This window comes from Melospiza melodia, chromosome 11 (assembly GCF_035770615.1).
Source record: "Melospiza melodia melodia isolate bMelMel2 chromosome 11, bMelMel2.pri, whole genome shotgun sequence".
In the NCBI taxonomy this organism is placed as follows: Eukaryota; Metazoa; Chordata; class Aves; order Passeriformes; family Passerellidae; genus Melospiza; species Melospiza melodia.
The window spans coordinates 17150893-17165320 of record NC_086204.1 but is presented as its reverse complement, the minus strand read 5'-3'; the positions used below and the strand labels follow the sequence as shown (position 1 = coordinate 17165320).

The 14428-nt window shown below is 43.4% G+C and overlaps 1 protein-coding gene across 1 annotated transcript in view; it reads right to left on the bottom strand.

Annotated features, from left to right (window-relative positions):
- COL24A1 (collagen type XXIV alpha 1 chain) overlaps window positions 1-2387 on the bottom strand; it is a 119066-nt gene extending 116679 nt beyond the window's left edge. Inside the window, exon 1 of the mRNA XM_063165770.1 lies at window positions 2255-2387. Within this exon, the coding sequence (XP_063021840.1) occupies window positions 2255-2310 (56 nt within the window). The 5' untranslated portion in view covers window positions 2311-2387. The remainder of the gene's footprint in view (window positions 1-2254) is intronic.
- Between the last annotated feature and the right edge of the window lie 12041 nt (window positions 2388-14428).

The following is a 14428-nucleotide window of genomic DNA, read 5'->3' as shown; positions in this document are numbered from 1 at the left end:
CCAGCTGGCTGCTAGTAAACCTGTCTGCAGTGTGACTGCCACAGGTTCATTCAGTCCTGCACTCCTCAGGGCTGATGGTTTAAACACCAGCACCAGTCTGGGGACTGCTGAGGGGAATGGCACAGCTTGGGTCCATCAAGCTTGAGAGGGGCTTTGGAAAGGTCACAGCACCTTGTGGACAGAGATGCCCTGCAACTCTCAAACTTACCTTTCAAGATATAAAAAAAAATATAACTTTCTTTGCTGCTATAATTAAATTAGCTAGTAGGTCCAGTGCTGCTTCCCAAGTTTTATAACACCTACTAGAAACACAGATTGAGGGGACACAACAGCCTGCAAAACCTCTCTGGTGTGACACTCACATGCCCTTTGGTCACAGATGGCACCAATTAGCAATCAAGGAATCCTTTGCCAAATTTCACAACTTGAATGAATGGAAAATGGGAGAAATACAAGATGACGAGACAGGTAGAGGAGCATTGCCCTGACAGGAGTTCTACAACAGGACTGGGGTTCAGAGAGAGGAAACTCCCTGCCTGGTGGCTCACTCTTTGGACAGCATCTGGCTTCAAATGAGAAACCACCACATCCAGAAGAAGAGTCAACTCTGTTAGTATTTCTAAAAGAAGAAAGATATAATTGAAAAGACATGATTTTAGAACAGTTTTACAAGTAAATCTCTGATTGCTTACACTAGTTCTCTTCTTCAGATAGCATACACCATTTTTTTTCCTCTATGAAGGAAAAAGCATATAACTTGAATTCTTACTCACGTGAAATACTCTTCTTTCACAGGGTTTGTCTCTGTATATTTTGTATATCATTCTTCAAATGTACTACAATTTGGTGCTTGCAAGAAACAAGGGTGACACAAGGCTGCTCATACTTTAAATATTCTGTCAATAAATGGGGTGAGAGACTGAGAAGTCATGCAGCTGTTTTACTTATTTAACCTGCAGAGACACCCCTACACAGGCCTGACCCAATGGTATTTCAAGGAAAAGGTGGTTGAAGTTGCAAGGGATTTACTGGTTTGACATATGCTAAGGAAACCTGATCCTTTTGTGAGGAATTCTGGTTTCTTAACACAGGCAAGTGACCAGGTTGCTTGCTCTCTATAGAAGTAAATGAGGTAAATATTATAGAAGCATACAGATACATTCTGAAGCTATCGCATATTTTGAACTTGAGTAAACTGCTACTGTACCTCTTTCCTATAATGCAGTTTATGTTTCTCCATCAGCAATACCTCTTTATAGATTTAAAATAAAACCATTCTTTGAAATTGCACTCAGACAATTCCTGAAGAAGCCCCAAAAACACAGCCATTAAAAACAGATCTAAGAAGGCGACCTTCAGGAAGCCCCTTACCTGCTCACAAGTACACCCGGATTATACATCAGGCACACTTTAGCAGCATAATCCTCACTACAACACTAAATAAATTCTTCTGTCCTCCTCAGAACACTCAGTAAACTTAAGACACAGCCAGAACAAAATCCGCCCATTACAGAGACACACACAAGTAACCTCTTTAATATTGTTACAACTATAAACTCAGTCATTTTACTGAGGCTGCTTTTAGATAAACGGCAGAGAACAGAGCTCTACCTTTGCATCACAGGTGAGAATGCATCAGAAATACCTCTGCCAATTGCAAAAACACGTGAATACAGAGCAGCTTATTTGGCAATCTCTGGTATTAAGAGAGCGCCCTTCGCTCTTTAGCGTAAATTCTACACGCTCTTGCGTTTGCTTGTGTGCCGCGTTTCACTAGCTAGGTACCGAAGGGGCGCAGGAGCTGCCGGGTTACTGCGGGCACTGTGGAACGCTGGGCCCCGGGATCCTCGCTCCCCCTCGGGGATCCGGGGGCACGGGCTCTCGGGCCAGGCTGTCCCCGCTCCCCGGGGCACCAGAGCCCGGCTGCCCGGTGTGGGCTGGGGAAGGACGACACGAGGGTGCTGGACGGGATAGAGCACATCCACAACGACACCAGGGGTGCGGAGGAGAGGCACAGCGACAGCCAGCGATACGGGCGGTCTCTGTCCGAGCAGCCAGCACCCCGCCGGTCCGCCGGGGGCACCGGGGACCCCGCGGGGTTAGGGCTGGCGCTCGGAAGGCAGAGCCGGGGACGGTGCCCGCCGGGTTCGTCGTGCCCTGCTCGCGGTGGGAGCCGAGCCGCAGCCCCATCCCCTGCCCGGCCCCGCGGCGGGGTGGCGGTGCGGTGCGCCCCGTCCCGCCGGCTCCCGCTTACGTTTGCGCCGCGGGAGAGATGCGTCCTCGCCTTGTCCTCTCGGCTCCCAAATGCATTTGTATGCATTTGCCCGGGCAGCGGAGATCCGAGGGAAAGCCGAGCGCCGCGCCGCCGCAGGGTCAGCTCCTGTCCATGAAAGCCCGCCGGCCCGAGGTCTCCGCCGAGCTCCGCGCAAGCCCGAGGGCGGCCCGGCCCGCGTACGGCCCGCGGGGGCGGGCGCGGCGGGTGGGGGGGGCGCCGGGGGCCGGGCGGCGGGGGCGCCCCGCGGCTGCCCGCGGAGTCCGGCGGCGGAGCGGCGCTGCACCGCCTGCCCCGGCACCGGCGGAGCTCCCGCCCGCCGCGGTGTTGAATTTCAGCGCTGCTGCCTGGCGATTACATCAGCACACGCGGCCCCCGGGGCGGGCCGGGCCGCGGCCCCGCATGCTGCGCGCTGCCCCGCACCGCTCCCCGGGCACCGACCCGCACCCGGAGCCGGGAGAGCCGGGGCAGCCGGCCCGAGCCTGGAGCCGCCGGCGCGCAGCCCCGGCCCGGCCCCGCCCGGCCCAGGTGCGGCCGCAGCGCCGGCACAGGTGATGATGCCCGCAGCGCAGCCCGAGGGCGAGAGGAGCCTTCGGCTGCCGCTGGGCTCCAGCTGGGGAGACTCGGCAGGAAGCTGCAAGTTAAATTAAAATCTGGGGACGGGCGGGGAGAGTTGATGAAATGATCTAAACACAAAAAGCGGAGTGCGCCGGACGTTTTCTATCTCCAGGATAATTGGAGTTGGGTCTAGAAATCCTCCCTCTGAAAAATGTTTGAGTAGCAGATGTAATTTAGTAGCATTACAATGCCAAAGAAATATGACACCCTTCACTGTCTTCCTCGAAAGACAAAGGTCTTTTTAGCTTTAATTTCGTTTTCTTACCTTGTCCCCACAACAAAGCCTATTTGTAACTTTATCCCATAAGACATCTTCTTGCAAACTGTCGCTGAAAACAAACATGATAGAGTTAAACAATACCAGACGTTGCAGTACACACTCCACACGGAACACGTGGTCGAGTCTTGCAGCCTTACTTAGGCAAAACTTCCATGGACTTCAGAAGAAATTAGATGTGAGTTAGGGTTACTTCTCTCTTTCTGGGTGCTACAAGAACGAAGATTTCACATCATGCAAATACCTTCATGACATACAGCAAATACCTTCCAGTCGCAGATAAGTTGAAGAAGATGTCATGAAATAAAACCAAAGATATTCCCAAACAGCAGAAAATAATGGAAGTGCTAAAACAAAAAGAAAGGCTGTAAAAGATAAAAATTGGATATTGTTGTCACTGAGGGTGCCCCCCTTTGCTGAAAAGGACTTTTTTGGGTGATCCAGGTAGCTGGCAACTGGCAAAAAGACTGGGGAAGGGGGGGAGGGAATTTTGACGGAACCAACAGCAAACCTAAGGTGCTGAATTTTCCTGGGGATAGGAACCCAAAGTTAGAGAGGGGGGAAATTATTTTCAGGCAATATAGCAGAGTGTTTGATTTCAAAAACAAATTAATTTTCAATATTCTAAATCATTCAGAACTTGTGTACTCTCACAGACTACAATGGGATTTCCTGTTTACTTCACTTTTTGAAAGCCAAAGGTAGAACTGACAGCATTTTATTTTCTTATCTTTGTATCTTACGTTGGCCATACTGACAGCAAAATATAAAAATGTATATTTCCACTGAAGAGAACATGGTGCCTGCACAGGCAGATATTGGACACTTCAGAAATAAAGTATTTGTCAGCTTTCCTGTTTTAAATCATGCTTTAATGGCTTCCAACAAGAGAAGTATTGTATTTTATTAGATTTTGTTTATCAGCATTACAATGAACTACCACAGAATGTTACTGATTGGGTTTGGTGCCCTTCCCTGAAATGTATCCATCTCTTACATGACATGTCTTGTATGAAGTAGACAAATAGTTGTTTTCTTAACTTTCTAGCATCAGCATTAGGGATATTGTAGAGAGAATGCTTCCCTGAGAGTGAGCCTGGATAAATCCTGCCCTTGTTGCAATGCACATCTACAAGTACAGGAGCCATCCTGCAGCACATGGTGAGAAGGGCTGGGGACATTTTGTGCAGAGATCTCCCTTTCTAGCAGCACTTGCACTGAAGAAGGCACAATTTGAGATTCTTGCCAGCTGCACACACAGGGTGTAAATGAAGCTTGCTGACCCTGATTATGCAGTTCCATAAGACAGCATAAAGTTTACAAACTAGCATTGGTTGTTCAGTTTTCTATATTCAAAACTACCCAACTAATTTCACAAAGTAGGACTCTTGTTGGCCCTTTGCTCCTCGTGTCCCTGTCACAGCCCCTGCTGGGGTTGAACACAGCCTCTAGGCTGTTTGGACAGGTTCTTTGGCCATGGGGTGGCACAGGCCAGGAGAAGAGCTACCTGTGCCCTACCATTGCCTCACTGCACACAGCTCACACATCTCTGAGTCATGTAGCCACAGATGGGTCACGAATGTGCCAGGCATGTTCCTTCTCCCCTTCCCTGTGTCCCTCTGCCTGGAAGATCTTGCACTCCTGTTTTTTGAGAAGTGGCTGATGCTATTCTGCACCTCAGTTGCTTTCCTTCCATAATAGGACCCTGCAGAGCTGCTTCTCTTCTAAGCTTCATGGCAAAAACCATTATTAGTTCTATTATTATACTTGCTTCTTCCAAGTGTTCTTGGAGTCTAATAAGAAAACCAACTATGTTTAAAGCTATCAGATTACATGTGTTTATTTCCAGAGCTATATTTAGCAGTCTGTATACTTACACACACCTAAGATATGCTCAAGCTCCAAACCTATTAGCACTTATTGCAACACGGTTATGCTGGAAGTTTCATTTCCTATGGCAAATGTCCCAAGATCCCATCTTTCCACATCTGCTATCTCCTGCTTGTCCACAGCCTATCCCCAGTTATCATCTTTCCAAGTAAACTCAGGGATTACTGAAGTACAAAATTAATTCTTCTGAGATATTACTCCTTGCCTTTCTGATACGATTACAAGTTTTCCTTCTGATTTTCTGCTCCTTTTCCAGCAGCTTTTTCCTCCTTTCATGATCTGACTTGCTCATCTGTCACTCCAGATTACAGCTGCTGAGTTCCAGCTGTGCTTTGGGGCACAAAACAGGAGCTACTCTTAGACAGTGTGAGAGATGAGGGAAAGGGTTCCTATTTGTGATTTGCCTTCCAGAAAACGTACAAGAGAGTGCAAGGGTTTTTCCAGAGCCTAAAAATAAAGGAAAAAAAGAATTTGAAGGAAAATGTGTGAAATGGGAATGTGAGGGCTGAGTGCTGGAGCCTGAGCTTTATCCCTCTGCAATTGGGAGGAGCTTTGCCTTTGAATTGAGTAGGAGCAAAATGGGACCCACACAAGTTTCCTGGTACTGTCCCAAAATTAGGAATTTTTGGCAAAAGGTCCATACTGCTATTGAGTTCTTTTTGGAGAACTGATTTTCTCTGCACACCACAATATATGGTGTTAGGCTATGTACCAAAACTGCTGGAACCTAGTTCAGCAAAATTGTTTAGAATATTCTGTGGCAGCCAAAAAAAAGTTTAACACATTGTTCTGGTTAAAGAAAGTTACTAAGTTATCAACTGTGATTAAGAAATACAAGAAATGGAAAGGATTACAGCATGTCTTTGACAACAGTTGGCTAAAGTTGAAGAAAGGGGGACTCCAGGTCTGAAAGCATTAGACTTGCCTATTCTTTGTAGAAAATGAAAGAAATTGTTAGGATGAGCATTTGAGAGTTTTGAATATGCCAAAAATCTGGAAATGCCTTTAAAGAGTACAGTTGATGACTATTTGGATTAATCCTATCCCTTCTAATTTCCTACCAAGAAACTAAAGAGAAAATTACCATCAATTTACATTCTGAAGCATTTGGAGTGGAGAGGATTTTCCCGCCTTACAAGACCAACACACAAAAACCTGTGACAGGAAGGAGCTGAGAGAGGAAAGGAGAGATGCTGTGGATACAGGGGACCAGAGGTCCTTGCTCACAGAGCAGAACAAATGGCATGGTAGGGTCAGGACTGACAGAAGTGCCAAGCCACAAATATCTATATGGACTAGTGAGATTCCTTAAGATACTTAGTTAAAGCAAGCAAGAGAATATGTTCAGCCAGGAGCAAGAAACAGAAGAGAGTCGTAGTGAACCACAAGACAGGGCAGAGACTCCAGACCACAAGACTCCAGCAGCTCCAACTGAAAGGTGTCTCACTGAAGCCAAGATACTTGCAATTGTTTACAAGTCCAGGTATTATCCATTTTGGAAAGTCACTGCTCTAGCAGAAACCCATCATGAAGCAGAATAAAAACTCACGCAGAGAGAGCTCAAACGGGGAAGTGGAGCCAAGCCTGCTAGAGGAATAACCACACACTGCCCCTGAAAAGCTGTGACGTCTTGCTCCAGTGATGGCACATAGTATGCCATATAAGAATGCAGAGAAGCCTAGCCAAACACACAAGAAACATTAAAGGGAGAGAGGAGCCTCAGAAGCAGTTATTAGGGAAGTAATAAGGGAACACTAAGTACAAGAGCGAGTGTAACTAGGGGACCATGGGAACAGCTCACCAAATGAGAAGACATTAATTACAAATAAGCCAAATTGCCAAAAGAGAAGCAAGGAAATTTCCATGTTAAAGAGGGTCTCTGGAGCCGAAGAACAACCAGTGAGACTAAAACAAGGAGTTAGAGAAAACCCAGTGACTGTCATTTTTGGTTAATCTTTATCCCATCATCGATGGAGTGTTTTGCCATCTAGGCAGGAAGTGGAGACACCCACTCCTACAGGCACTAAGATGTATGAGACATGAGGTATTTTCTGGGATACTCATTGAGCTGAAAAACTCCTTCTAGGCAAAGTCCATAAACACAACTTAAGAGTCTGATTCCTGCCATCACTGCTGGGTTATGCTGAGAGACACACAAAGCAAGATGGACTTCACTGGGTGTGGTAAAGGAGCATTCCCCCACCAGTATGGGGGCTGTAACCTCCTGCCATGGATATTCAGAAACCTTGGCAGGGGCCCCTGCATCAGGGCTTCCTCAGCATGTCTCCCCAAAGCCTCCTATCCACAGCAGAAGCTTTCCCCAAAGGGTCCTGGTTTTCTTGGTCATCGTATAAATCTTGCTGGATCCACCCTAAAAGGAAGTAAAAGACTACATTTGCAAAAGAATAAAATCTGTAGTTGGCCAAGGTAAAAAACCCACAAACTTATATCATCCAAGGAACTTACTTCAGTTCCTTGGTAGTGCTTTGTAGCATCTTTTCACACTGGGAGGATGGGGCAAAAAACCCTTTGAAACATCAAATAGGACATCTTTCTGCATGCTAAGATCTACAGGTATTTCCTGAAAACCATTCTCTGTGATATAAAGACAGAGCCTATTTGAAGTGAAACCAGCCCGACTCATATGCTCTTAGCTGGCTAGCAAAATCTCATCAGCACTAAAAATTGCTCACACATCTGGAAGAAGCAGCACAGTCATCTGAGAATTATTTCATTCCCAAGCCACAGAGAGCCCTGCATTAGGCCAGTGCTTTTTGAAGACATTCCCTTCCTTCTGTCAGCAACTGTGAGAAATGCCTCATTCTGCAGCTCATCAGTCCTAGAAAAGTCCTTCCTGATCATCTCTGCTCCCAGACCTCTGGCTGCATGGGTTCTCACACTGCTGCCCTGCAGCCAACAATATGTGTTCCTTCTGCAGTAATTGAAAGTAGAATGTTGGCTGGCTTCTGCAAAATTACCTTCTGGCAGCTGCAAGGGGTGTTTGCAGAAGGCTTCTCACCTGATGAGCGGTAAGATACTGATGCTTGGTGGCTAACACCATGTTAAATCTCTGCCTTGGAATAAGAAGGCTTGTTCCTACATTAGAAATCTTATCAGAATTTTCTCACCACTTATAAAAGCAGAAAATTCCATGAGATTCCTGTTTATGACCTTCAAAATGATACAAAATGTAATTGTTCAAGACAGCTACAAGTCCATTTCCTGTGCTCAAACTTTGAAACTGAGGAATATCATCATACCAGGAACAGTTTGAACTCCATCTTCTAGAAGTAAGAAATTTAATTGCAAGACATAAATAGTTTGACCAATTTCCCCTAGCTGGCTCAACCATTAACAATAAATGATTGCACTGAATGCAAATGATGTGTCAGAAAGCTTCCTCCAGCTTCCCACCAATTCTCTAGTGGTTTTTAAATATCCTGAGTCTTAACACACAGCCTACCTAAATCATGTGGAACAATGGAGTAATTTAAGGCTGACAACATTTGTTGATTACATTCAACAAAACAGGAGTTCCCAGGCTATTTCCAGGCAGGTATTAACATTATCAGTGAAAACAGAAATTCTAGTACTTCCCACTTCTATTGTCTCTCACATGAGTAAGTCATCATTGGACATCTTCAGTACTCTTAACTCCCAATAAAGGAAAAAAATGTGACTTATTGTTGTCTGATTTCTTGGAATCTCTGGATTTAAGAAAGCCAAAAATACAAAATGTCAATAACAACACAGTATTTTTGTATGAGGAACATTTAACGTTCAAATCAAGAATTTTAGATCAGACATGTATCTAAAATTCATGCCTGAATGAATTTTAGAATTTTTTTTCCTGCATGTATAATGGCAGGAAAAAAAATTCTATAGAGAAAGATTTTAGATTGATTGCTTTTTTTGAAAATACCAGACAGATGAAAATGTGGAGTCCAAGACCAAAATACATTGGCACTAACTTCAATGCTGATATTTTTACAATAGTTATATAATTAATTTTCATAAATCCCTTACAGCTGTACCACCAATATAGCGTAGTATTTTTAATAGGCTGTTTCATCACTTTATTTTTAGAGATGAAGTTTTGATTGTGTTCCTCAGTCTTTTAAAATTAATATGTGAGGAAGAACTACTGTTGCAGGAAAGTAAAGGATTAAGTCTTTCACCAAGCCCAGAATGATTTCAGATAAATCTTCCCCCTGCTCCTCCTCACTCATGTCATGTAAGAAACTGAATAAAATCCTCCTATAAACACTCACTTTAAAATGAAAAATTAGAAAAAAATATTAATACATCTGAGAGATGAGACTTATTTTTTTCTGCTGGGATCAAAGAAGTTCATTAAGCCAGATGTGCCTGGATTATTCTTATTACAGAGAGCCATAAAAACCTCATGGTTGCTTAGTTATCCAGTGTTGGCTTAGATGTAGTCAAAAGTTGAACAACAGATGAGTAACTGCACCATGTTGACCCAAACACACATGCAACAGTTTAATGATTTAACTTCTTCAAAGCTGAGAAGTTCAGAGCTTGTCAAAGAACCGGCATTAATTTTTGTTTGCTACTTCACCTTGCACACTGGAGTCCTTACAGGGTCCTGGATTGCTTTTCACTGGCCACCAACCTGCTTCTGGTGCTCCAGGTCCTCCAGATGGGTGTTGCACCTTAGGACCTCCAGGAAGTGTAGGGGGAAACCTGCAGCATCTCTCCTGGATGCAGCTGAGCTGCTGCTCTTTGAAAAGGCTCCCAGCCTGTGTGGGTTGTAATGGCAAGGCAAGAGAAATCAGGCTGGCACCACCATCTGCTGCACCACCAGGCTTCAGCTGTTATCAGCAAAGCAGGAGATGCCAAAGCTTACCTCAGCCTCCATTTTCAACTGCAGTCACAGCATAGTCTTTATATCTCTTCAGAAACTACTGAGGCTGCTTGAAGTTTTCTCAACTATCCAGCCTAGACAGCCATTCACGCGTGTCAAAATGCAGACGTCTCTAAAACCAAAAAGAGGAAAAAAAATCATAAAAATTCTACAGTTTATTATTTTTCTATTTATTGTTTGAGGATTGTCTTTTTATCTTGAGTACTTATGGCAATAGAATGTGCCTATGAAAAGTAGCATTTATGGTTATCAGATGTTCAGCTTTAAAGTGGTCAGCCAACACATGGAAGCTGACTGCACTTTTCCAAAGATAAATATTCTCTCTTAATAGCACATTTGCAATGATTGAATGTTATGTATGCAAATGTTACAGCATTCTTATTTACCTGTCGGAACAAAAGGATTTTAATAAAAATTCCCAACAAAATTAATATTTTTGCATCTCAGAAATTATTTATATAGTTTAAAGACACATGAAGTTGGACAATATCACTAAATGTTTTTACAATATTTACACCATTCTTGTAGTGACTCGAGGCTTAAGGAAATAATTTTTTACAAGTGTTTTTGCTTGTTTGTTTTTATTTGGGGCTTTGGGGTTTTTGTAATTTACTGTTAAATTTGGAGTGTTCATAGAGCCTAAACAACCATGTTTCTTAAAGCAGACTCCTGAACAAAGAATGACAATCAAAAGGTGTTAAATTTTTAAACAGAAATAGCAATAAATAAATAAAAGCCTCTGTTAAATCCATCTGGATATTTCAGTGACAATTCTTTATATGAACATGGCTTTAATTTTCAGAAATATAATCTATACCAGGTCCAGTTTACTTTAGCAAAATGCCAGTAACTGTCAAATGCATCCAGGGGTTTTATGTTGTCACATGGAAGGAGGGCATTTCACAAGTGCCTCTGACAGCCAGCACCAGCTCTTTGTCTCATCTCAAAGACATCTTCTCTCTGGAGGATGGAAAAGATTTTGAATACCTTTGGTTTAACAAGTTCAGGAGTAAGACTTACTTTTGGGCTTCATGTGGATTGCTGGAAGAAATGACATGTACTAGTTACTGCCAGGCAAACACACTCTTGTCCTACACATGGAACTGGAGATGATGTGTTAATCCAAAGAAATGAAAACATGCATGAAGAAGAACATTTGAACATTTTATTATCCTTATAATACTTTTGAGGAAATGCTGGTGCCAGCAGGAGCACTGTAAGTCTGGTCCCTGCTGTCAGACCATCATCAAGAGGAATCCAAGTGGCACCAAAGTGTCCAATTTTGGGCCCCTCACTTCAACACAGACATTGAGGGGCTGGAGCCTTTCAGAGAAGAGCAGTGGAGCTGGGGAAGGGCCTGAAGCACAGGTATCATGAGAGGCATCTGAGGAAGCTGAGGGTGTTTAAGCTGGAGAAAAGGAGGCTCAGGGGGAACCTCATTGCTCTCTACAACTGCCTGGAAGGAAAATGTCATGAGGTGGTCGTGGTCTTCTACCATGTCCCAAGTGAAAGGATAAGGGGAAATGACCTTACGTTGCACCGGGAGAAGTTCAAATTGGATATTAGAATGAAGTTTTTCCCTGAGAGTTGTTAGGCACTGGAATAAATTGCCCAAGGAGGTGGTGGGGGTCACCATCTCTAGAAGCATCATTTCACTAAGAAGTCTGACAGGAAAAAAAAACTAGTCATCAATTTGCATAGCAGCAGGTAACATATTACTCCAGGTCTGTAAATAAATTTAACAGAATAGTTATCAGGGAAATAATTGCTAGGACTGACTTCCTTGTTGCTTCCTTGTTGATGTTAGGGATTTATTTTCCATTCTTTCCCTATGCCTCTCCAGTTCAGCTGCTTCCCTCATTTGACAGTCTTCCCTAAAGACACTGAAGAAAATGATACCACAAGGCATTTGGAAGAGAGAGTGTTTATAAAGCATATAAATAGACTGTGCTGTATCCAGAATAATTAGCTGTAAGCTAAGTAATAAAAAATGTGGAGAATTCACAAGTATGCCAGATAATTGAAAATCCAACATTTACTCAGATGTTAGGGATAGGTTGCATGCTATAAGCACATAGGATAAGTGCTGCTGCATAATCTGAGGGGAAAAAATAAGCAATGAGCTACATTCAGACCAAATGCACGTAATACATCTGAAATATCCATCGAGCCAGATGTTAATTTAGCTCATGACCCTAAAAATACAATTCTGCAATCTTATGCACAATGTGCAATGCAGGATGCATTTTCCAGACTATCTACTGAAAACTGAATTATTCTGAAATAAGAGCTTTAAAAGCCTTAGAATGCTTCAGAACTTTGCCATTGCAAACACAGCTTCTGGGGAAAATTATTTAGAAAAAAAGAACAGTAAGCACTGAAAGTATACCTCACTTCAACTGTGTAAGCAGCTAGATCTCTGTGAAAAACCCTGTCCCTCCTTGCCCCCTGCTGTTATGTTTTAAAAATTAATGCAGGACTCCATCAGATCAATGTTTATTTCAGGCAGGGAGCTTTTGGCTGAGCTGTAGCTGATGTCCTTGGCATGTTTTTAGCAGCATATCAGAATGAATCATCTGCTTTGGTAATACCACATTACATTTCTGTAGCTTGTTTGAAGAAGTAATGTGTAACAAGGGAACCTTTAAGGAGTCAGTCTCCAGTTTGGGAGACAATTACATGTACTCATGGCATGATATGTGACTGCAGTCCATTAAACAGCAGCAATCCTGGACTTACACATTCCATACACACATCTCCTTGATTTACCTTCTATAGCCTAAAATATTAACTAATCCTCTCACCTCACATCTCCCAGAATAACATAATAAACAAACCCTCAATGCAATAATTTAAATAATTTTGTTTTACTAAGGGTCTCAATGTATGATACTAGGAGGAACCTGCAGTACTTTCCAGCCACAGTCTAAGGAGCTGGATGAAGAAGGAAGCAAACCCAAGTTAGGGGAGTACATCATCCTGTTATCCTCTAGCACCACTTGTTGATTCCTAAACACAGTATTAAATGCATGCAAAGTATAACAGGTGCTGTTGATTGCCACAATGCATGGTGATTACTCAAACTGAATGGCTTCTTGGGCCATTGAGATCCCTTATTACTCCCAGAAATGCCCCTCTTGCAGAGGCACACTCAGAGCTTGAAGCAGCTCTGGCAGCTGGAGGTAGCTGCTAGCTGTGCTGCCAGTCTCTGCCCTGAACTGTCACTCCAGCCAGGCACTGTCAGTAACAGCACGTTCTCAGTGGGATGCAAGATTGGCTCCTGCAGGAGAGGAAGCCACTGAATGAGATAAAACCATTCTCCCTAGAAAAATTATCAGATAAATGTATCATTGCAGCCTGGCCCTTGGCAGCCTTTACAATCTCTAGCATGGTATAGCATGAAGTTTCTTAACGTAAGACTGCTTCTTTCCAGTCTGTTGTTTAACTCCAAGTACTGTAAATTCAAGAAGCTCAGTGGATGATGGCACTTCAAATAGCATTGGACAACGTTTTTGTCCTGTAATTATGTCTGAAGATAAAAAAAATCTGAAAGATATTATCCTCCCAAACAATACCAACTGTGTTAGTGACTTTTTTTAGTTGTCATTGATTTGAATTGACATTTCTAACACCACACTAGAGCCCACAGCACCGGCTTGCTATCGTCCGTCTGAGCTCACACACCCAAAAGTTTAGCAAACAGTAGCTTACTACACTGATGATATTCCTGCCCAATTTCAAAACAAAACCAGGAACAGTATGGAAGGTATTTAGTTTTCCCATTTAATGCACTGCACCTCCTGACCATGTCCCAAGATCCCCAGGAAACCCCATTCCTCTGTATTTCACTTCTGCATGTGCCTTATCCCTTTTCAGGCTCTTTTCTCTCCATTTGTGCCCTGTGAAGCTGCAGTCAGTGTGTTTGGTACCCTGTTTGGGGTTGAGCTTTCACTGACAGCTGAGTTTCCCTGTGTGGGGAAGAACACACACAGAGGTAATTAGGGAGCCAAACAATGCTGCACTCTCAACAGTGAGCCATAGAGCTGTGTCTTGTATGTGGCTTTGTTTGTAACTTCTGTGGTCCTCGGGCAATAGCCTTATTGAAGCATTTTGATAACCTCTCACAGAAGATTTCTACACAATCAGCGAAGGTTTCCTGGGCAAACCAAATCACTATTTTATCTCTTGGCTGTATATAAGCATGGACTTATTTTCCATGCTGATTTTTCCCCTATCCCTCTGTTGCATACCCATCTGTCATAAGGTTTCATCAACAAATACTAGGCTGCATAGCCTAGTATTATAGAACTACATGTAGGGATTTAAAATAAAAGGTAAAAAGAATTTTTGGTAATATAATTTCATTAAAATTTATTGAACAGACATGCAACTTAACAATGCCATTCAGAGGTCAAAGCATGTCACAGGTAACTCTAAGGGAACTATCACAATTTTTAAAACTTCACCTGTCATATTGGGGGGA